At 45.3% G+C, this 24366-nt stretch overlaps 1 protein-coding gene and 1 long non-coding RNA gene across 13 annotated transcripts in view; one reads left to right on the top strand and one right to left on the bottom strand.

Annotated features, from left to right (window-relative positions):
* Nucleotides 1–24366, top strand: part of LOC100609205 (uncharacterized) — a 185240-nt gene that overhangs the window by 113297 nt on the left and 47577 nt on the right. For 9 of the 12 annotated variants that reach the window (XR_002939132.3, XR_010152415.1, XR_010152416.1 and 6 more), the window contains 3 exons: nt 7927–8006; nt 9173–20209; nt 21078–21129. This is a non-coding gene — a long non-coding RNA (uncharacterized LOC100609205). The remainder of the gene's footprint in view (nt 1–7926; nt 8007–9172; nt 20210–21077; nt 21130–24366) is intronic. The other 3 variants (XR_002939131.3, XR_010152412.1, XR_010152409.1) reach the window with 3 other exon arrangements.
* FLG (filaggrin) lies at nt 8338–21628 on the bottom strand. Its single transcript, XM_024348525.3, has 2 exons — nt 21491–21628; nt 8338–20918 (listed from the first exon to the last, which is right to left on the bottom strand). Exons 1-2 carry the CDS (start codon nt 21626–21628, stop codon nt 8874–8876), a joined length of 12183 nt encoding a protein of 4060 aa, XP_024204293.2. The 3' UTR covers nt 8338–8873.

The following is a 24366-nucleotide window of genomic DNA, read 5'->3' as shown; positions in this document are numbered from 1 at the left end:
GAAGGAAAGACAATGGGAATATGGAAATATGGAAAGGAAAAATTGGTTCCAGCTACTGCAAAAACATACCAAAATATAAAGACCAACGACACTATGAAGCAACTGCATCAACTAATGTGCAAAATAACTAGCTAGCATCATGATGACAGGATCAAATTCACACATAACAATATTAACCTTAAATGTAAATGGGCTAATTGCCCCAGTTAATAGACACAGACTGATACCTGTGTAACAAACCTGCACGTTCTACACATGTATCCCAGAACTTAAAGTATAAATATATATAGTTTATGTAAAGTATAAATATATATTTCATGTAAAGTATAAATATTTACATTTTATATAAAATATATATACTTTATATAAATATACATTTTTAAATATTTTTACATTTTATTCAAAGAAAATAAAGAGATTGTATCAATAAAACAAAACATTTTTGGCCCTTAAATTTAACACATCCTGTATTCTTAGCCCAGTATCTGTTGTGAGGAATATAAGACTTGGAGGACATGGTTTATTTGTTAAAGAAACATTAAGTCCTCACTATATGCTTCACTTGCCTTTTACACACTGAGTATCCCTTATCCAAAATGCTTGGGACCAAAAGTGTTTCAGATTTTGGATAATTTTGGTTTTAAAACATTTGCATATACATGAGATATCCTGGGGATAAGACCCAAGTCTAACATGGAATTCATGTATGTTGCATATATACATTTTATGCATAGCTTGAAGGTAATTTTATATAATATTTTAAAAAATTTTGTGCATGAAACAAAGTTTGGACTGCGTTTTTAAAATTATTGTCATACTTTAAGTTTTAGGGTACATGTGCACAATGGGTAGGTTTGTTATATATGTATACATGTGCCATGTTGGTGTGGTGCACCCATTAACTCATTATTTAGCATTAGGTATATCTCCTAATGCTGTCCCTCCCCCCTCGCCCCACCCCACAACCGTCCCCGGTGTGTGATGTTCCCCTTCCTGTGTCCCATCTGTTCTCATTGTTCAATTCCCACCTATGAGTGAGAACATGCGGTGTTTGGTTTTTTGTCCATGAGATACTTTGCTGACAATGATGGTTTCCAGCTTCATCTATGTCCCTACAAAGGACATGAACTCATCATTTCTTATAGCTGCATAGTATTCCATGGTGTATATATGCCACATTCTCTTAATCCAGTCTATCATTGATGGACATTTGGGTTGGTTCCAAGTCTTTGCTATTGTGAATAGTGCTGCAATAAACATATGTGTGCATGTGTCTTTATAGAAGCATGATTTATAATCCTTTGGGTATATACCCAGTAATGCGATGGCTGGGTCAAATGGTATTTCTAGTTCTAGATCCCTGAGGAATCGCCACACCGACTTCCACAATGGTTGAACTAGTTTACGGTCCCACCAACAATGTAAAAGTGTTCCTATTTCTCCACATCCTCTCCAGCACCTGTTGTTTCCTGACTTTTTAATGATCGCCATTCTAACTGGTGTGAGATGGTATCTCATTGTGGTTTTGATTTGCATTCCTCTGATGGCCAGTGATGATGAGCATTTTTTCATGTGTTTTTTGGCTGCATAAATGTCTTCTTTTGAGAAGTGTCTGTTCATATCCTTCACCCACTTGTTGATGGGGTTGTTCGTTTTTTTCCTTGTAAATTTGTTTGAGTTCTTTGTAGATGCTGGATATTAGCCCTTTGTCAGATGAGTAGGTTGAAAAAATTTTCTCCATTCTGTAGGTTGCCTGTTCACTCTGATGGTGGTTTCTTTTGCTGTGCAGAAGCTCTTTAGTTTAATTAGATCCCATTTCTCAATTTTGGCTTTTGTTGCCATTGCTTTTGGTGTTTTAGACCTGAAGTCCTTGCCCATGCCTATGTCCTGAATGGTATTGCCTGGGTTTTCTTCTAGGGTTTTTATGGTTTTTGGTCTAACATGTAAGTCTTTAATCCATCTTGAATTAATTTTTGTATAAGATGTAAGGAAGGGATCCGGTTTCAGCTTTCTACATATGGCTAGCCATTTTTCCCAGCACCATTTATTAAATAGGCAATCCTTTCCCCATTGCTTGTTTTTGTCATGTTTGTCAAAGATCAGATGGTTGTAGGTGTGTGGTATTATTTCTGAGGACTCTGTTCTGTTCCGTTGGTCTATATCTCTGTTTTGGTACCAGTACCATGCTGTTTTGGTTACTGTAGCCTTGTAGTATAGTTTGAAGTCAGGTAGCATGATGCCTCCAGCTTTGTTCTTTTGGCTTAGGATTGACTTGGCGATGTGGGCTCTTTTTTGGTTCCATATGGACTTTATAGTAGTTTTTTCCAATTCTGTGAAGAAAGTCATTGGTAGCTTGATGGGGATGGCATTGAATCTATAAATTACCTTGGGCAGTATGGCCATTTTCACAATATTCATTCTTCCTACCCATGAACATGGAATGTTCTTCCGTTTGTTTGTATCCTCTTTTATTACATTGAGCAGTGGTTTGTAGTTTTCCTTGAAGAGGTCCTTCACATCCCTTGTAAGTTGGATTCCTAGGTATTTTATTCTCTTTGAAGCAATTGTGAATGGGGTTTGACTCATGATTTGGCTCTCTGTTTATCTGTTATTGGTGTATAAGAATGCTTGTGATTTTTGCACATTGATTTTGTATCCTGAGATTTTGCTGAAGTTGCTTATCAGCTTAAGGAGATTTTGGGCTGAGATGATCGGGTTTTCTAGATATACAATCATATCATCTGCAAACAGGGACAATTTGCCTTTCTCTTTTCCGAACTGAATGCCCTTTATTTCCTTCTCCTGCCTTATTGCTCTGGCCAGAACTTCCAACACTATGTTGAATAGGAGTGGTGAGAGAGGGCATCCCTGTCTTGTGCCAGTTTTCAAAGAGAATGCTTCCAGTTTTTGTCCATTCAGTATGATATTGGCTGTGGGTTTGTCACAGATAGTTCTTTTTATTTTGAGATATATCCCATCAATACCTAATTTATTGAGAGTTCTTAGCATGAAGGGTTGTTGAATTTTGTCCAAGGCCTTGTCTACATCTATTGAGATAATCATGTGGTTTTTGACTTTGGTTCTGTTTATATGCTGGATTACGTTTATTGATTTTCATATGTTGAACCAGCCTTGCATCCCAGGGATGAAGCCCACTTGATCACAATAATAAGAGCTATCTATGAGAAACCCACAGCCAATATCATACTGAATGGACAAAAACTGGAAGCATTCTCTTTGAAAACTGGCACAAGAGAGGGATGACCTGTCTCACCACTCCTATTCAACATAGTGTTGGAAGTTCTGGCCAGGGCAATCAGGCAGGAGAAAGAAATAAACGTGTTCAAGTAGGAAAAGAGGAAGTTGAATTGTCCCTATTTGTAGATGACATGATTTTATATCTAGAAAACCCCATCGTCTCAGCCAAAAATATCCTTAAGCTGAAAAGCTGCTTCAGTAAATTCTCAGGATACAAAATCAATGTGCAAAAATCACAAGCACCCTTATACACCAATAACAGATAAACAGAGAGCCAAATCATGAGTGAACTTCCATTCACAGTTGCTTCAAAGAGAATGAAATACCTAGAAATCCAACTTACAAGGGATGCGAAGGACCTCTTCAAGGAGAACTACAAACCACTGCTCAGTGAAATGAAAGAGGATACAAAGAAATGGAAGAACATTGCATGCTCATGGGTAGGAAGAATGAATATCGTGAAAATGGCCATACTGCCCAAGGTAATTTATAGATTCAATGCCATCCCCATCAACCTACCAATGACTTTCTTCACAGAATTGGAAAAAACTACTTTAACGTTCATATGGAACCAAAAAGGAGCCCACATCGCCAAGTCAATCCTAAGCCAAAAGAACAAAGCTGGAGGCATTACGCTACCTGACTTCAAACTATACTACAAGGCTACAGTAACCAAAACAGCATGATGCTGTTACCCAATCAGAGATATAGACCAATGGAACAGGACAGATCCCTCAGAAATAATACCACACATCTACAACCATCTGATCATTGACAAACGTGACAAAAACAAGCAATGGGGAAAGGATTGCCTATTTAATAAATGGTGCTGGGAAAACTGACTAGCGATATGTGGAAAGGTGAAACCGGATCCTTTCCTTACACCTTATACAAAAATTAATTCAAGATGGATTAAAGACTTACATGTTAGACCTAAAACTATAAAAACCCTAGAGGAAACCTAGGCAATACCATTCAGGACATAGGCATGGGCAAGGACTTCATGTCTAAAACACCAATAGCAATGGCAAGAAAAGCCAAAATTGAGAAATGGGATCTAATTAAACTAAAGAGCTTCTGCACAGCAAAAGGAACCACCATCAGAGTGAACAGCCAACCTACAGAATGGAGAATTTTTTTTCAACCTACTCAACTGACAAAGGGCTAATATCCAGCATCTACAAAGAACTCAAACAAATTTACAAGAAAAAACAAACAGCCCCATCAACAAGTGGGTGAAGGATATGAACAGACACTTCTCAAAAGAGGACATTTATGCAGCCAAAAAACACATGAAAAAATGCTCGTCATCACTGACCATGAGAGAAATGCAAATCAAAACCACAATGAGATACCATCTCACAGCAGTTAGAATGGCGATCATTAAAAAGTCAGGAAACAACAGGTGCTGGAGAGGATGTGGAGTAATAGGAACACTTTTACACTGTTGGTGGGACTGTAAACTAGTTCAGTGATTGTGGAAGACCGTGTGGCGATTCCTCAGCAATCTAGAACTAGAAATACCATTTGACCCAGCCATCGCATTACTGGGTATATACCGAAAGGATTATAAATCATGCTGCTATAAAGACACATGCACACGTATATTTATTGCGGCACTATTCACAATAGCAAAGACTTGCAGCCAACCCAAATGTCCAACAATGATAGACTGGATTAAGAAAATGTGGCACATATACACCATGGAATACTATGCAGCCATTAAAAACGATGTGTTCATATCCTTTGTAGGGACATGGATGAAGCTGGAAACCATCATTCTGAGCAAACTATCACAAGAACAAAAAACCAAACACCACATGTTCTCACTCATAGGTGGGAATTGAACAATGAGAATACTTGGACACAGGAAGGGGAACATCACACACTGGGGCTTGTTGTGGGGTGGTGGTAAGGGGGAGCAATAACATTAGGAGATACACCTAATGTAAATGATGAGTTAATGGGTGCAGCACACCAACATGGCACATGTATACATATGTAACAAAACTGCACGTTGTGCACATGTACCCTAAAACTTGAAGTATTATAAATAAAGAAAAAAAAGAAAGATTTCTGGGCAAAGATTTCTTAAGTAATACCCTAAGCACAAGCAACTGAAGCAAAAGTGAATAAATGGGATCACATCAAGTAAAAAGCTTCTGCAGCACAAAGGAAACAATCAACAAAGTTAAGAGGCAAACCACAGAATGGAAGAAAATATTTGTACTCTCCATCTGATAAGGCATTAATAACTAGAATAAGTAAATAGCTTAGACAACTTAATATGAAAAACAATCTAATAATCCAATTTAAATATGAGCAAAAGATCTGAACAGGCGTTTCTCAAAAGAAGACATACAAATGGCAAACAGATATATGAAAAGGTGCTTACCATCATTGATCATCAGATGCAAATCAAATCCAAATAAAAAATATGATAAGATATCATCTAACTTAAAATAACTTTTATCCAGAAGCTGGAAGTAACAAAAGGCAAGGATGTAGAGAAAAGGGAACAGTAGTATGCTGTTGGTGGGTGTGTAAGGGCAAGATATCTGAACAGGCATTTGTCAAAAGAAGACATACACATGGCAAACAAGTATATGAAAATGTGCTTACTATCATTGATCATCTTAGAAAGGCAAATCAAAAATGTAATGAGATATCATCTCACTAAGTTAAAATAGCTTTTATCCAAAAGCAGGAAATAACAAAAAAAGGCAAGGATGTAGAGAAAAGGGAACAGTAGTACACTTTTGGTGGGAATGTAAATTACAACTACTGTGGAGAGCAGCATGAAAGTTTCTCAAAAAACTAAAAATAGAGCTACTATATGATCCAGTAATCCCACTGCTAGGTACATACCCAAAAGAAAGTAAGTCGTTATAATGAAGAGATATCTGCACTCCAATGTTTATTGCAGCAGTATTCACAATAGCCAAATTTGGAAGCAACCTAAGTGTCCATTAAGAGATGAATGGATAAAGAAAGTGTACCTACACACAATGGAGTGATAGAAAAGAATGAGATCCTGTAATTTGCAACAACATGGATGGAACTGGAGGACATCATATTAAGTAAAGTAAGTGAGGCAGAGAAAGATAATCTTCACGTGTTCTCATTCATTTGTGAGATCTAAAAATTAAAACAATTGAACTCAAGGAGATAGAAAGTAGAATGATGGTTACCAGAGGCTGGGAAGGGTAATGAAAGGTAGGGGGTAAGTGGAGATGGTTAATGGGTACAAAAATATAGTTAAATAGAGTGAATAAGATTTAGTATTTGATAGCACAACAGGGCAACTGCAGTCAACTAATTTATTGTACATTTAAAAATAAGTAAAATAGTATAATTGGATTGCATGTAACACAAATGATGAATGCTTGAGGTGATGGATACCTCATTTATTTTGATATGATTATCATACACTGTATGTCTGTATCAAAATATCTCATGTATCCCATAAATATATGTATACCTACTATGTACCCACAAAAATTTTAAAAACAATTGTCCCAAAGAAAAACTTAGAAACCTGTAGTTATCTTGCAGGAAAATTGTTGACTTATATGTGAGAGAATTGGTCGAACAAGTTAAGGAAAAAGTAAAAAACAAATTTTATAAAGGAAGGAGAGAGGACAGAGAAAAATTGATGTTCCAAGTGAATCTTGTTGGCATCTTTTTGGGTAAACTGATTTTCTCTCAACAAAAAGGAGCATCTGGTAATTTTATCCTTGAGTGGGCAGGGATATGAAAGAAAACAGTTTCAGTTGTTTATGGGTTCTTCAGAAAACTTGAGAATTTAGCTCTCTAAACGTCTGGCTAAAACTACTTTAAGGTCTGTCTGTCCTTCTGTCAGTACCTCTCCCATAGTTAGACTAGGTCTGCACTGTTTCCTCATTATATATTGTTTTCTTAGCCAGTTAGTTATGCCTGGCTTCTTTAGACAGGAGCTACAGGAGGTAGCCACATAAGCTGGTTGTGAGACTGGGGGCAAGGTAGCAAAGTGTATCAGAGAAATGGACAAAGGCATCCTCTCTAGGTATGTCTGTGGAAGTTCAATGAGGTCTGAAGGTATAATATCTTATGGAGTTTGCAGCTTTGTAGGGGCATTTGTGGACAACACTTCAAGCAGGGAGGCATGACACTGGTGGGAAGGAAATGCCATCTTCAAGTGGCTTGTGGAGAACACATATAGACTATTGTTTGAGGCTAATTAGAAAAATGAGCTTGTTTGTTGCTTTTCATTCAGTCCCTGCACCTATTGGGTATTATTGTAACTTTGACAATCAGTGTCACTTTATCTTGGTTTACTCAAGTGTAAGTTCAGTAAAGGCAGCTTTTTGGAAGTGCTTTTATAAAACCACTAAAAGCAGATTTGGAGACTTGAGATCTAAGTGCTACTTTGGTGTGGATTATTTGTGTAATAGACTCATCTGCAAAATGTGATCACTAGCCTACATATCACTTCTAGTCTGATATTATGGGAATGAAAATTTGGGTAGGATTCTTACAGAAGCATATTCCTTCTACTGGTAGAACTTCATTCATATTTTTACTATTCTTTTTTCAGCATTTTCATCTACTTGCTTAAATTATAAAGATACAAATATTTTCCTTCCAGGTCAGGAGGACACTTCTTTTTAATTCTTTTCCCTTTTTCAGGATATATCAGCACAACTTCTCTGCTCCAACTAGTCTACATTGCAAAGCATCTCCTAGTGTCTTTGGAAGAAGGATCTATGGTCAGTAATTCCTGTTTCGTGATCTGCCTTTGACATGGCTTAATCACCACCTAAGTTGATAATTCCATATTAATAATAGTGATATTCATGATTGAGCAGAGCATGTTTTTTTTTTTCCTGCATGTGATTGTGGGACAGTGATTATGTTGGAGAAAAATATAGGCCTTGATTAAATTTTGTGTTTCATTATTAATTACTTGTTATTTTGAATGTAATGTATCTGCTCTATGGTCATATAGCTTTCCAGTGATATAGAAGACATCTAATTCTGGCCATGGGGAAGTATGGAAATTGTGTTTATGACAAATAAGAATACAAGAGACAAACAGTATTATATGATGAATAGTTTATTTTTAATTTAGATGCAGCTTACTAAAATATTAATTATGTCCAAGATGATTTTTTTGAATACAGAATACTAGAATTCCAATAGAAGGATAATAGAGAAAGATGTGCTAGCCCTGATGTTGATAAAGCCACTTTGGTATACAGAACTGTTTTATATTTTTGGCTCCTTCGATATTTCTGAAAAAGATTAATTTAGAAATTTGGAGAGTGTCTAAAACTTAAACTTTCAAAAACATAAAACATTACTTGACCCAGAATCTCCTAAAATACTCCAGCTAGTTTTCTAAAGTTAGCTCTCCATGATATTGATTTCTTCCATTTAATATTTCTGAAATATAGCATTTAAAGATCATTACACAATAAAAATAAACTACCACCAAACTAATGAAATACTATAGCATATTTTAAACAGATCGACAGGAAAAGATAACTTCCCTGAAAGTATTATGAAGTTTCTTGATTGAAAGTGAACTTGCTTCATTCTTCTATTCTTGGATTAATTCCTTTGCCATTAATTTCTTACTCATAGTAATAGTATCTCTGTGACTGACTAAATCCCAGTTGTTTCGATATATCACTAGAATGGCCACATAAACCTGGGTCCTTATTAATATACGTTGCATAATACCTTGGATGATCTTTACCAAATGCACTTGCTTTACAGATATCAGATCTTTCCTTGAAAACAACAGGATTGGAATTGTAACTAACACTTCCGTGCTGAGAGTGTCTAAACCCGGATTCACCATAATCATAATCTGCACTACCATAGCTGCCATGTCTCCAAACTAAACCTGATTGACCTTTTTGCCTTTCAGTGCCCTCAGATTGATAATGATAAGAACTAGAACTGTGAGGACTGCCACGTGACTGTATTCCTGAGCGATACGCAGAATCTTGTGAAAGACTACTAAAGTGACCATGTTCCTTAGCGGTACTAGAGTCTGACTGTACAGGTGAAGACTGTACATGTCTGGTTGTATCACGGTGAGAGGATCCGGGGTGTCTGGAGCCATCTCTTGACTGCTCCCGAGAAGATCCATGACGGTTTCTGGAAGCAGACTCAGATCGCCTCTCAGAGTCCTCTGGGTATGCCTCACTGTCACTGTCCTGGCTAACACTGGATCCCTGGCGCCTGCTTCTCCTGGACCCCGCTGATTCGCCCTGGCCGGACTGTGAGTGTCTAGAGCTGTCAGCCTGAGTGGAAGCTTCATGGTGACGCGACCCTGAGTGCCTGGAGCCGTCTCCTGACTGTTGCTCGTTACGTGTTTGTCTGCTTGCACTTCTGGATCCTGACTGCCCATGGGAGGCATCAGACCTTCCCTGGGATGTGGTGTGGCTGTGATGGGACCCTGAGTGTCCAGACCTATCTACTGATTGCTCGTGGTAGGATCCCTGTCTTCCTCCTCTCCTTGACCCCGGGTGTCCATGAATGGTGTCCTGACCCTCTTGGGACGCTGAGTGCCTGGAGCTGTCTCGTGCCTGCTCGTGGCGGGATCCTTGTCTTCCTCCAGTGCTGGGCCCAGTCCGTCCATGGGCAGACTCAGACTGTTCATGAGTGCTCACCTGGTAGAGGAAAGACCCTGAACGTCCAGACCTTTCTGCTGACCGGCCACGTGTGGACTCTTGGTGGCTCTGCTGATGGGGCCCAGCCTGTCCATGGGCTGACACTGACTGTGTGTCTGAGTCTTCTGAATGTCCCTCACTGTCACTGGCCTGACTACCACTGGACCCTCGGTGTCCACTGTCTCTGACTGCAGATGAAGCTTGTCCGTGCCCAATGCCTGAGTGTCTGGAGCTGTCTGCTGACTGCTGGTGGTGGGATCCATGTCTCTCTCCTGCACTTGATCTTGCCTGTTCATGGAATGATGCAGCCTGTCCACCAGAGGAATTCTGTGCGTGATGAGTGCCTGATTGTCTGGAGCTGTCTGCAGAGTGCCCGTGACCGGCTCTGTCTTCGTGATGGGACCTGGGGTGTCTGGAGCCATCTCTTGACTGCTCCTGAGCAGATCCACGATGGTTTCTGGAAGCAGACCCAGACCGCCTCTCAGAGTCTTCTGAGTGTCCCTCACTGTCACTGTCCTGGCTAAAACTGGATCCCTGGCGCCTGCTTGTCCTGGACCCCTCTGATTGTCCCTGGCCTGCCTGTGAGTGTCTAGAGCTGTCGGCCCAAGAGGAAGCTTCATGATGACGCGACCCTGAGTGCCTAGAGCCGTCTCCTGATTGTTCCTTGTCATGTGTTTGTCTGCTTGCACTTCTGGATCCTGACTGCCCACGGGAGGCATCAGACCTTCCCTGGGATGTGGTGTGGCTGTGATGGGACCCTGAGTGTCCAGACCTATCTACCGATTGCTTGTGGTGGGACCCCTGTCTTCCTCCTCTGCTTGGCCCCGGGTGTCCACGAATGGTGTCCTGACCCTCTTGGGATGCTGAGTGCCTGGAGCTGTCTTGTGCCTGATCATGGTGGGATCCTTGTCTTCCTCCAGTGCTGGGCGCAGACTGTCCATGGGTGGACTCAGGCTGTTCATGAGTGCTCACCTGGTAGAGGAAAGACCCTGAACGTCCAGAGCTTTCCCCTGACTGGCCACGTGCAGACTCTTTGTGGCTCCACTGATGGGGCCCAGCTTGTCCCTGGGCTGACACTGACTGTGTGTCTGAGTCTTCTGAATGTCCCTCACTGTCAATGGCCTGACTACCACTGGACCCTCGGTGTCCACTGTCTCTGACTGCAGATGAAGCTTGTCCATGCCCAATGCCTGAGTGTCTGGAGCTGTCTGCTGACTGGAGCTGGTGGCGGGATCCATGTCTTTCTCCTGCACTTGATCTTGCCTGTTCATGGGATGACGCAGCCTGTCCACGAGAGGAAGACTCTGTGTGACGAGTGCCTGATTGTCTGGAGCTGTCTGCAGAGTGCCCGTGACCGGCTCTGTCTTCTTGATGGGACCCAGGGTGTCTGGAGCCATCTCTTGACTGCTCCCGAGCAGATCCATGTTGGTTTCTGGAAGCAGACCCAGACCACCTCTCAGAGTCTTCTGAGTGTCCCTGACTGTCACTGTCCTGGCTAACACTGGATCCCTGGCGCCTGCTTCTCCTGGACCCCGCTGATTCGCCCTGGCCGGACTGTGAGTGTCTAGAGCTGTCCGCCTGAGTGAAAGCTTCATGGTGATGCGACCCTGAGTGCCTGGAGCCGTCTCCTGATTGTTCGTCATTACGAGTTTGTCTGCTTGCACTTCTGGATCCTGACTGCCCATGGGAGGCATCAGACCTTCCCTGGGATGTGGTGTGGCTGTGATGGGACCCTGAGTGTCCAGACGTATCTACCGATTGCTCGTGGTGGGATCCCTGCCTTCCTCCTCTGCTTGACCCCGGGTGTGCATGAATGGTGTCCTGACCCTCTTGGGACGCTGAGTGCCTGGAGCTGTCTCGTGCCTGCTCGTGGTGGGATCCTTGTCTTCCTCCAGTGCTGGTACCGGTCTGCCCATGGGTGGACTCAGACTGTTCATGAGTGCTCACCTGGTAGAGGAAAGACCCTGAACGTCCAGACCTTCCCCCTGACCGGTCACGTGCAGACTCTTGGTGGCTCTGCTGATGGGGCCCATCCTGTCCATGGCCTGACACTGACTGTGTGTCTGACTCTTCTGAATGTCCCTCACTATCACTGGCCTGACTACCACTGGACCCCCAGTGTCCACTGTCTCTGACTGCAGATGAAGCTTGTCCGCGCCGAATGCCTGAGTGTCTGGAGCTGTCTGCTGACTGCTGGTGGCGGGATCCGTGTCTCTCTCCTGGACTTGATCTTGCCTGTTCACGGGATGATGCAGCCTGTCCACCAGAGGAAGTCTCTGCGTGATGAGTGCCTGATTGTCTGGAGCTGTCTGCAGAGTGCCCGTGACCGGCTCTGTCTTCGTGATGGGACCTGGGGTGTCTGGAGCCATCTCGTGACTGCTCCTGAGCAGATCCACGATGGTTTCTGGAAGCAGACCCAGACCACCTCTCAGAGTCTTCTGAATGTCCCTCACTGTCACTGTCCTGGCTAACACTGGATCCCTGGCGTCTGCTTGTCCTGGACCCCTCTGATTGTCCCTGGCCTGCCTGTGAGTGTCTAGAGATGTCGGCATGAGTGGAAGCTTCATGGTGACGCGACCCTGAGTGCCTGGAGCCGTCTACTGATTGTTCATCATTACGTGTTGTTCTGCTTGCACTTCTGGATCCTGACTGCCCATGGGAGGCATGAGAGCTTCCCTGGGATGTGATGTGGCTGTGATGGGACCCTGAGTGTCCAGAGCTATCTACCGATTGCTCGTGGTGGTACCCCTGCCTTCCTCCTCTGCTTGGCCCCGGGTGTCCACGAATGGTGTCCTGACCCTCTTGGGATGCTGAGTGCCTGGAGCTGTCTTGTGCCTGCTCATGGCGGGATCCTTGTCTTCCTCTAGTGCTGGGCCCTGTCCATCCATGGGAGGATTCAGACTGTTCATGAGTGCTCACCTGGTAGAGGAAAGATCCTGAACGTCCAGACCTTTCCCCTGACCGGCCACGTGCGGACTCTTGGTGGCTCTGCTGATGGGACCCAGCCTGTCCGTGGGCTGACACTGACTGTGTGTCCGAGTCTTCTGAATGTCCCTCACTGTCACTGGCCTGACTACCACTGTACCCTCGGTGTCCACTGTCTCTGACTGCAGATGAAGCTTGTCCGTGCCCAATGCCTGAGTGTCTGGAGCTGTCTGCTGACTGCTGGTGGCGGGATCCATGTCTTTCTCCTGCACTTGATCTTCCCTGTTCATGGGATGACGCAGCCTGTCCACCAGAGGAAGTCTGTGTGTGACGAGTGCCTGATTGTCTGGAGCTGTCTGCAGAGTGCCCATGACCAGCTCTGTCTTCGTGATGGGACCTGGGGTGTCTGGAGCCATCTCTTGACTGCTCCCGAGCAGATCCATGATGATTTCTGGAAGCAGACCCAGACCACCTCTCAGAGTCTTCTGAGTGTCCCTCACTGTCACTGTCCTGGCTAACACTGGATTCCCGGTGCCTACTTGTCCTGGGCCCCTCTGATTGTCCCTGGCCCACCTGCGAGTGTCTAGAGCTGTCGGCCCGAGAGGAAGCTTCATGGTGATGCGACCCTGAGTGCCTGAAGCCGTCTCCTGACTGTTCATCGTTATGAGTTTGTCTACTTGCACTTCTGGATCCTGACTGCCCATGGTAGGCATCAGACCTTCCCTGGGATGTGGTGTGGCTGTGATGAGACCCTGAGTGTCCAGACCTATCTACCAATTGCTCATAGTGGGATCCCTGCCTTCCTCCACTGCTTGACCCCGCGTGTCCATGAATGGTGTCCTGACCCTCTTGGGACACTGAGTGCCTGGAGCTGTCTCGTGCCTGCTCGTGGAGGGATCTTTGTCTTCCTCCAGTGCTGGTCCCGGTCCGTCCATGGGCAGACTCAGACTGTTCATGAGTGCTCACCTGGTAGAGGAAAGACCCTGAACGTCCAGACCTTTCCGCTGACCGGCCACGTGTGGACTCTTGGTGGCTCTGCTGATGGGGCCCAGCCTGTCCGTGGGCTGACAGTGACTGTGTGTCTGAGTCTTCTGAATGTCCCTCACTGTCACTGGCCTGACTACCACTGGACCCTCGGTGTCCACTGTCTCTGACTGCAGATGAAGCTTGTCCGTGCCCAATGCCTGAGTGTCTGGAGCTGTCTGCTGACTGCTGGTGGTGGGATCCGTGTCTCTCTCCTGCACTTGATCTTGCGTGTTCATGGGATGACGCAGCCTGTCCACGAGAGGAAGACTCTGTGTGATGAGTGCCTGATTGTCTGGAGCTGTCTGCAGAGTGCCCGTGACCGGCTCTGTCTTCTTGATGGGACCCAGGGTGTCTGGAGCCATCTCTTGACTGCTCCCAAGCAGATCCATGATGGTTTCTGGAAGCAGACCCAGACCACCTCTCAGAGTCTTCTGAGTGTCCCTGACTGTCACTGTCCTGGCTAACACTGGATCCCTGGTTCCTGCTTGTCCTGGGCCCTGATGATTGTCCCTGACCCACCTGCGAGTGTCTAGAGCTGTCGGCCCGAGAGGAAGCTTCATGGTGACGCGACCCTGAGTGCCTGGAGCCGTCTCCTGATTGTTCCTCGTTACGTGTTTGTCTGCTGGCACTTCTGGATCCTGACTGCCCATGGGAGGCATTAGACCTTTCCTGGGACGTGGTGTGGCTGTGATGAGACCCTGAGTGTCCAGACCTATCTACCGATTGCTCGTAGTGGGATCCCTGCCTTCCTCCTCTGCTTGACCCCGGGTGTGCATGAATGATGTCCTGACTCTCTTGGGATGCTGAGTGCCTGGAGCTGTCTCGTGCCTGCTCGTGGCGGGATCTTTGTCTTCCTCCAGTGCTGGGCCCTGTCCGTCCATGGGCGGACTCAGACTGTTCATGAGTGCTCACCTGGTAGAGGAAAGACCCTGAACGTCCAGACCTTTCCCCTGACTGGCCACGTGTGGACTCTTGGTGGCTCTGCTGACGGGGCCCAGCCTGTCTGTGGGCTGACACTGACTGTGTGTCTGAGTCTTCTGAGTGTCCCTCGCTGTCACTGGCCTGACTACCACTGGACCCTCGGTTTCCACTGTCTCCGACTACAGATGAAGCTTGTCTGCCCCCAGTGCCTGAGTCTGTGGAGCTGTCTGCTGACTGCTGGTGGCGGGATCCATGTCTTTCTCCTCGACTTGACCTTGCCTGTTCCTGGGATGATGCAGCCTGTCCATGAGAGGAAGTCTCTGCGTGATGAGTGCCTGATTGTCTAGAGCTCTCTGCAGAGTGCCCATGACTGGCTCTATCTTCTTGATGGGACCTGGGGTTCCTGGAGCCATGTCTTGACTGCTCCCGAGCAGATCCATAATGGTTTCTGGAAGCAGACTCAGACTGCCTCTCAGAGTCTTCTGAGTGTCCCTCACTGTCCCTGTCCTGACTAACACTGGATCCCTGGCGCCTGCTTGTCTTGGACACCGCTGATTCTCCCTGGCCCACCTGTGAGTGTCTAGAGCTGCTGGCCCGAGTGGAAGGTTCATGGTGACGTGACCCTGAGTGCCTGGAGCCGTCTCCTGATTGTTCCTCATTTCTTGTTTGCCTGCTTGCACTTCTGGGTCCTGACTGCCCATGGGAGGCATCAGACCTTCCCTGGGGTGTGGTGTGGCTGTGATGGTACCCTGAGTGTCCAGACCTATCTACTGATTGCTCGTGGTAGGATCCCTGCCTTCCTCCTCTGCTTGACCCCGGGTGTCCACGAATGGTGTCCTGACCGTCTTGGGATGCTGAGTGCCTAGAGCTGTTTCGTGCCTGCTCATGGCGGGATCCTTGTCTTCCTCCAGTGCTGGGTGCAGTCTGTCCGTATGTGGACTCAGACTGTTCATGAGAGCTCACCTGGTAGAGGAAAGACCCTGAACGTCCAGAGCTTTCCCCTGACTGGCCACGTGCGGACTCTTTGTGGCTCTGCTGATGGGGCCCAGCTTGTCCGTGGGATGACACTGACTGTGTGTCTGAGTCTTCTGAATGTCCCTCACTGTCAATGGCCTGACTACCACTGGACCCTCGGTGTCCACTGTCTCTGACGGCAGATGAAGCTTGTCCGTGCCCAATGCCTGAGTGTCTGGAGCTGTCTGCTGACTGCTGGTGGCGGGATCCATGTCTTTCTCCTGGACTTGATCTTGCCTGTTCATGGGATGACGCAGCCTGTCCACGAGAGGAAGACTCTGTGTGACGAGTGCCTGATTGTCTGGAGCTGTCTGCAGAGTGCCCGTGACCGGCTCTGTCTTCTTGATGGGAGCTGGGGTGTCTGGAGCCATCTCTTGACTGCTCCCGAGAAGATCCATGATGGTTTCTGGAAGCAGACCCAGACAACCTCTCGGAGTCGTCTGAGTGTCTCTCACTGTCACTGTCCTGGCTAACACTGGATCCCTGGTGCCTGCTTGTTCTGGACCCCGATGATTGTTCCTGTCCCACCTGTGAGTGTCTAGAGCTGTCAGCCCGAGAGGCAGCTTCATGGTGACGTGACCCTGAGTGCCTGGAGCCGTCTCCTGATTGTTCATTGTTACGAGTTTGTCTGCTTGCACTTCTGGATCCTGACTGCCCACGGGAGGCATCAGACCTTCCCTGGGATGTGGTGTGGCTGTGATGGGACACTGAGTGTCCAGATCTATCTACCGATTGCTCATGGTGGGATCCCTGCCTTCCTCCTCTGCTTGACCCCGGGTGTCCACGAATGGTGTCCTGACCCTCTTGGGACGCTGAGTGCCTGGAGCTGTCTCGTGCCTGCTCGTGGTGGGATCCTTGTCTTCGTCCAGTGCTGGTCGTGGTCCGCCCATGGGCAGACTCAGACTGTTCATGAGTGCTCACCTGGTAGAGGAAAGACCCTGAACGTCCAGACCTTCCCCCTGACCAGTCACGTGCGGACTCTTGGTGGCTCTGCTGATGGGGCCCATCCTGTCCATGGCCTGACACTGACTGTGTGTCTGACTCTTCTGAATGTCCCTCACTGTCACTGGCCTGACTACCACTGGACCCTCGGTGTCCACTGTCTCTGACTGCAGATGAAGCTTGTCCGCGCCGAATGCCTGAGTGTCTGGAGCTGTCTGCTGACTGCTGGTGGTGGGATCCGTGTCTCTCTCCTGCACTTGATCTTGCGTGTTCATGGGATGACGCAGCCTGTCCACGAGAGGAAGACTCTGTGTGATGAGTGCCTGATTGTCTGGAGCTGTCTGCAGAGTGCCCGTGACCGGCTCTGTCTTCTTGATGGGACCCAGGGTGTCTGGAGCCATCTCTTGACTGCTCCCAAGCAGATCCATGATGGTTTCTGGAAGCAGACCCAGACCACCTCTCAGAGTCTTCTGAGTGTCCCTGACTGTCACTGTCCTGGCTAACACTGGATCCCTGGTTCCTGCTTGTCCTGGGCCCTGATGATTGTCCCTGACCCACCTGCGAGTGTCTAGAGCTGTCGGCCCGAGAGGAAGCTTCATGGTGACGCGACCCTGAGTGCCTGGAGCCGTCTCCTGATTGTTCCTCGTTACGTGTTTGTCTGCTGGCACTTCTGGATCCTGACTGCCCATGGGAGGCATTAGACCTTTCCTGGGACGTGGTGTGGCTGTGATGAGACCCTGAGTGTCCAGACCTATCTACCGATTGCTCGTAGTGGGATCCCTGCCTTCCTCCTCTGCTTGACCCCGGGTGTGCATGAATGATGTCCTGACTCTCTTGGGATGCTGAGTGCCTGGAGCTGTCTCGTGCCTGCTCGTGGCGGGATCTTTGTCTTCCTCCAGTGCTGGGCCCTGTCCGTCCATGGGCGGACTCAGACTGTTCATGAGTGCTCACCTGGTAGAGGAAAGACCCTGAACGTCCAGACCTTTCCCCTGACTGGCCACGTGTGGACTCTTGGTGGCTCTGCTGACGGGGCCCAGCCTGTCCGTGGGCTGACACTGACTGTGTGTCTGAGTCTTCTGAGTGTCCCTCGCTGTCACTGGCCTGACTACCACTGGACCCTCGGTTTCCACTGTCTCCGACTACAGATGAAGCTTGTCTGCCCCCAGTGCCTGAGTCTGTGGAGCTGTCTGCTGACTGCTGGTGGCGGGATCCATGTCTTTCTCCTCGACTTGACCTTGCCTGTTCCTGGGATGATGCAGCCTGTCCATGAGAGGAAGTCTCTGCGTGATGAGTGCCTGATTGTCTAGAGCTCTCTGCAGAGTGCCCATGACTGGCTCTATCTTCTTGATGGGACCTGGGGTTCCTGGAGCCATGTCTTGACTGCTCCCGAGCAGATCCATAATGGTTTCTGGAAGCAGACTCAGACTGCCTCTCAGAGTCTTCTGAGTGTCCCTCACTGTCCCTGTCCTGACTAACACTGGATCCCTGGCGCCTGCTTGTCTTGGACACCGCTGATTCTCCCTGGCCCACCTGTGAGTGTCTAGAGCTGCTGGCCCGAGTGGAAGGTTCATGGTGACGTGACCCTGAGTGCCTGGAGCCGTCTCCTGATTGTTCCTCATTTCTTGTTTGCCTGCTTGCACTTCTGGGTCCTGACTGCCCATGGGAGGCATCAGACCTTCCCTGGGGTGTGGTGTGGCTGTGATGGTACCCTGAGTGTCCAGACCTATCTACTGATTGCTCGTGGTAGGATCCCTGCCTTCCTCCTCTGCTTGACCCCGGGTGTCCACGAATGGTGTCCTGACCGTCTTGGGATGCTGAGTGCCTAGAGCTGTTTCGTGCCTGCTCATGGCGGGATCCTTGTCTTCCTCCAGTGCTGGGTGCAGTCTGTCCGTATGTGGACTCAGACTGTTCATGAGAGCTCACCTGGTAGAGGAAAGACCCTGAACGTCCAGAGCTTTCCCCTGACTGGCCACGTGCGGACTCTTTGTGGCTCTGCTGATGGGGCCCAGCTTGTCCGTGGGATGACACTGACTGTGTGTCTGAGTCTTCTGAATGTCCCTCACTGTCAATGGCCTGACTACCACTGGACCCTCGGTGTCCACTGTCTCTGACGGCAGATGAAGCTTGTCCGTGCCCAATGCCTGAGTGTCTGGAGCTGTCTGCTGACTGCTGGTGGCGGGATCCATGTCTTTCTCCTGGACTTGATCTTGCCTGTTCATGGGATGACACAGCCTGTCCACGAGAGGAAGACTCTGTGTGACGAGTGCCTGATTGTCTGGAGCTGTCTGCAGAGTGCCCGTGACCGGCTCTGTCTTCTTGATGGGACCTGGGGTGTCTGGAGCCATCTCTTGACTGCTCCCGAGCAGATCCATGATGGTTTCTGGAAGCAGACCCAGACCACCTCTCGGAGTCTTCTGAGTGTCCCTCACTGTCACTGTCCTGGCTAACACTGGATCCCTGGTGGCTACTTGTCCTGGGCCCCGATGATTGTCCCTGGCCCACCTGTGAATGTCTAGAGCTGTCAGCCTGAGAGGAAGCTTCATGGTGACGGGACCCTGAGTGCCTGGAGCCATCTCCTGATTGTTCCTCATTACGTGTTTGTCTGCTTGCACTTCTGGATCCTGACTGCCCATGGGAGGCATCAGACCTTCCCTGGGATGTGGTGTGGCTGTGATGGGAACCTGAGTGTCCAGACCTATTTACCAATTGCTCGTGGTGGGATCCCTGCCTTCCTCCTCTGCTTGACCCCGGGTGTCCACGAATGGTGTCCTGACCCTCTTGGGACGCTGAATGCCTGGAGCTATCTCGTGCCTGCTCGTGGTGCGATCCTTGTCTTCCTCCAGTGCTGGTCCCGGTCCGCCCATGGGCAGAGTCAGACTGTTCATGAGTGCTCACCTGGTAGAGGAAAGACCCTGAATGTCCAGACTGTTCCCCTGACCGGCCACGTGCGGACTCTTGGTGGCTCTGCTGTCTCGGCCCAGCCTTTCCGTGGCCTGACACTGATTGTGTGTCTGAGTTTTCTGAATGTCCCTCACTGTCACTGGCCTGACTACCGCTAGACCCCCGGGGTCCACGATCGCTGACTGCAGATGAAGCTTGCCCGCGCCCAGTGGCTGAGTGTCTGGAGCTGTCTGCTGACTGCTGGTGGCGGGATCCATGTCTTTCTCCTGGACTTGATCTTGCCTGTTCATGGGATGATGCAGTCTGTCCACGAGAGGAAGTCTCTGCGTGACGAGTGCCTGATTGTCTGGAGCTGTCTGCAGAGTGCCCATGACTGGCTCTGTCTTCATCATGGGACCTGGGGTGTCTGGAGCCATCTCTTGACTGCTGCCGCGCAGATCCAGGATGGTTTCTGGAAGCCGACCCAGAGTGCCTCTCAGAGTCTTCTGAGTGTCCCTCACTGTCCCTGTCCTGGCTAACTCTGGATCCCCTACGCTTTCTTGTCCTGGACTCCTGCAATGGTACCTGGCTTGTATTTTCATGTCTTGACCTGTTCACTTGAGATGATGATTTGTCATCAGATGACCTTGATCTTTCATATATTTTGTTTTCTTCTAATAGATTATCAGTGGTGTCATAGGCTTCATCCTGGATTGTGTAATATGTGGCAATATGGCCTGATTGTATCCATTTTTGAGTCATTCTTCCCGTATTTTCATAATCATATCCTCCTTCTTCATTGTCTTCTTTCTCTTCAATTCTTTCACTTAGCCTCTTCCTATTGTCTTCTAATCTAGTATTTTCAGTCTTGTTTTTCTGTTTTTTACTTGAGTTATGATGGTTTTTTCCATATTCTTCTTCTCTATGAGTAGGTGAATATCCTTTTCTTTCTTTTTTTTCAGAACTAGATTCATGCCTTTTCCCCCCTGTTTCTCTTGGGCTCTTGGATCTTCCCTTATTCCCTTTTCTATTGTTTCTTCTTTCCAGACTTGAGGGTCTTTTTCTGTTTTCTTTGTTTTCTTCCTGTTTATTATCTTCATGTTTATCATGATGACTGTGCTTTCTGTGCTTGTGTCCTGATATCGGTAAATTCTCTTTTCTGGTAGACTCATAATATGCTTGAGCCAACTTGAATACCATCAGAAGAAACTCAGTGAAGTCAATTTTCTTGTTGTGGTCTATATCCAAGTGATCCATGAAGACATCAACCATATCTGGGTCATCTGGATTCTGTACAGAGGGAAGTCACAGAGGGAGACTGCATCAGACAGAATCACATTATCAGCCAATTAATTCAAAGTTAATTTAAGGAAACTGATCTTTGAGTATTAAAAAGTGGGACAAAATCTTTTTGTTTTTTTAAGACTTTTTTGTCTCATCCTCATTCAGGTGTTATATGTGAACAAAGATGTAGACTAGTAAGGTGTCAAGATTTGATGGGGTAAGTGACTCTTTTTCTTATTTTAAAAGTCAGAAGTATATATAATTCATTACTTAGTTGTCTTTAACAAAAATCCCCTTAGTAATGTTGATGTTTGGGAGAATATTATAAATACCAAAATACTAAGAACTAATTTACATTAATTTTTAAATATTTATATTTTTTTCTCTGAGGGTGTCTTTATGTTTATAATATACATCCAGGTATAGGGGAAGAAAATAAAATCTATCTCTTTTGAGACAAGATTAACTCTTTTCCTATTTTAAGAGAAATAGTTCACAAAGAGCTCAAAATAACCCTTGCTTAGATTATTGATGAGAAAAACAAATGCTCTGTCTTTGGTCTTGTCAGAGACTCTTACCTTCAGGATTTGCCGAAATTCCTTTTCCAGAAGTTCCTTCAGCTCTTTTTTACTCAATGTGTCAGTGTTTTTATCTTTTTTTGAATATTGCTTGAAAAGATTAATTATGGCAAAGATGTTTTCCAGGAGAGTAGACATCTTTTGGCAATAAATGTGAACCTAGAAAGAAGAAATGAAAACGCACTTTTTTTATACATCTTTTTTTCTAGGTTATATTATTACAATCATTTTCCACATTTTAAACCTACATTTTCCTCTAAGTAATCCATCTTTAAGAATGGAAGATGGACATGAGAAACTTTTCTCTACCATCTACATAAAACAAATGAATAGAGTTTTCCTGACTTAAATAAAATTGCCCATTTTTTGGCCTTGTGCCCACTTACAGCTGGACTTAGTAGTCTCACAGACCTCAGTGTGCTCTAGGTAAGATCATCCCTCTTGCTGATCTTGCCATTGCTAGCAACAAGAATTTAGAAAGGCTGACTGGTTTTAAGCAGTAAAATTTACTTATACAAATTTACTGAAAATTACTTCCCCAAAAGCTAACTTAATAAATGATTAATTTGCTAAGACACAATTCTCTGAAAGCCAGTTAGCCATATGACAAGATACTCAATGAAAGTTCATTCAATTTTTTATTTGTTTTTTAAACATTTCATGAAGTTTATAATATTTCATTGTATAGGATGGATTTAATAGCTCTTCAATATTTAAAGAGAAAGGTTTTTCTGACTGGGTTTCATTTTGCCATTTAAGGAATGTTCAGTTTATCTCATTGGTGAAGAAATTAGTAAGCATGTCAATAAATCTAAGCGTGTATTATATAAAGAATTATAACTTTATTAGGACTTACAAAACCAGGTGAAACTAAAATACTGTAGAAAACAATGTGAAGGAGATTACTGTAGCAGTCACAACTAAAACATTTTTGGACCTTGGTTTGTTTGGTAAGAGGAATTAGATATTAATGAATTTTGCTGTGGTTAAGTGATATATGTATTTGGGTAAGTTTATGGGTATTTACTAAAATAATAGAATTTATAATTTCTAAACCATTAGAGATGAAAAAGGGGAATTAAGAAACTTTAATAATTCAACAGAAGCCAGGAAAGAAGAAAATAAGAAGCATAGAAAAAGAAGGGTAAACAGAAAGCATAAAATAAATTAATAGAATTACAAATAATTTTATTATTACTAATTACAATACATGTAAAATAGACCAGATCTTGCCAGTTAAAATATAGATTGTAAAGATTGAATTTAAAAAATTACAGGTATATGCTTCTTACAAATGCATTTTAAAGTTTATGATTATTTTCAGCCAGTCTTATTTATGATGATATTGTATTCTCTGAACTTATCGTTACTTGCAACATATGCAAAATCTCTTTCTGAAGGATCTCACTCTTTGACCTTCTCTTGTACGCTGATGTCAATAATTCTTTAACCTCTCTATTTACTGCTTTATGTACTCACTTCCCTTTTTACCTTGGTTAGACATTATGTTTAATCTCCCCAAATGCTCCTTGGATACATCCACTTGTCCTACTTTTTCTTATACCCACTGGCCAAAGCTTCAACAACTTCTTCTTTCCTTTATCTCTGATGTCCTTGATTTTGATTCCTGAGAACTTGGAAGCCATTGGAAAAGAGTTTCCTCATTCTCCTAATATCTGATCTCCCAACCTACTACATTTCTATCCATATACCTTGCCTTCACTTTATTTAGGGTAATAAACAGTCTGTGCTCCTCCTGTCCTTTACTTTGGCACTGAGTCCCACTCTCTCTTGCCTACCCAAACACTTTGCTTTTGCAGTTGCCTACTTTCTCATATGCATCATTAATTCTTCTTTGTCTACTGGATCATTCCCTTCAATATATATTCATGCTGAAATATCTATCTAACACTTACCTTCCCATCTCCACCCCACCCTCAATCTCACATCTGCCTTTAGGTACCATCTGATTTATCTATTCCCTTTTATAGCAAAATTCCTCAAAAGATATGCCTATACATTCTGTCTTTACTTCCTCATTCTTGTTTTCCTTTACTCAAGGTATTTTTCTTTCTAAAAAATGTATTAAAACTCTCACCAAGTAAAAAATATCCTTCATATTTCCAAATCCACATATCCATTTTTATTTTACATATTACTTGACATATCAGCAGCATTTGATGCAACTGGCTTCATCCTTCTTCAGAGACCTGGCACTCTCAAGTTTCTCCTCCAACCTCAATGCCCACTTTTTTCTTAGCCTCCTCGTTCAGCTCCTAATGTTGCTATGCCCTATGATTCACTCCTTAGCTTCTTTTCTTTATTATACTCCCTCGGGTCATCTCATCTAGTTCTATATAACTTTTTAAATAAGTTGACAACTCACAAGTTTATACCCCCAGTCACTGACTGTCCCCTAAACTTGAGATGTGTATGTCTAAATGCCTATCCAATATTTCTACTTGAGTCTTGTAGAGATCTTAAATCTATTATGTTCAAAACAGAAGTCTTGATTTTCAACTGCTTTACCCTAAAAATGTCGCACACCCGTTATCCTCAACAGTTATTCCTGTCTTCCTGATGGCTCAAGTCGTAAACCTGAAAATTAGTTCTGATTCTCCTTTTCTTACATCCAATATCTATTCCATCAACATGTTTTATTGATCCTACTTTCAAAATATCCCTAAAATTAGTCAGTTTTCCCTACTTCACTCTGTTTCCTTCTCTAGTAGTTTATTTTTATCACCACAGAAACATGCTGGAGTATCTTCCATCTTAAAACCCTTCCCTCGAACCATTATTCCACCCTCCCCCAACATTTCTCCTAACATCTTACTAGCCTAATTAACTGCTTCATTTCACAGGAGTCTTGGAGA

The sequence above is a fragment of the Pan troglodytes genome, chromosome 1, assembly GCF_028858775.2.
Source record: "Pan troglodytes isolate AG18354 chromosome 1, NHGRI_mPanTro3-v2.0_pri, whole genome shotgun sequence".
NCBI classification, from domain to species: domain Eukaryota; kingdom Metazoa; phylum Chordata; class Mammalia; order Primates; family Hominidae; genus Pan; species Pan troglodytes.
Note: the sequence above shows the minus strand (reverse complement) of the source record. Positions and strands in the feature narration are given on the sequence as shown.

Bases quoted from the DNA above. Each gene is read 5' to 3' on its own strand.
- FLG (XM_024348525.3), bottom strand. From the start codon at position 21,628: ATGTCTACTCTCCTGGAAAACATCTTTGCCATAATTAATCTTTTCAAG. The intron at 20,919-21,490 runs GTAAGAGTCTCT...CCCTCTGTACAG, and splicing joins AATTTCGGCAAATCCTGAAG to AATCCAGATGACCCAGATAT.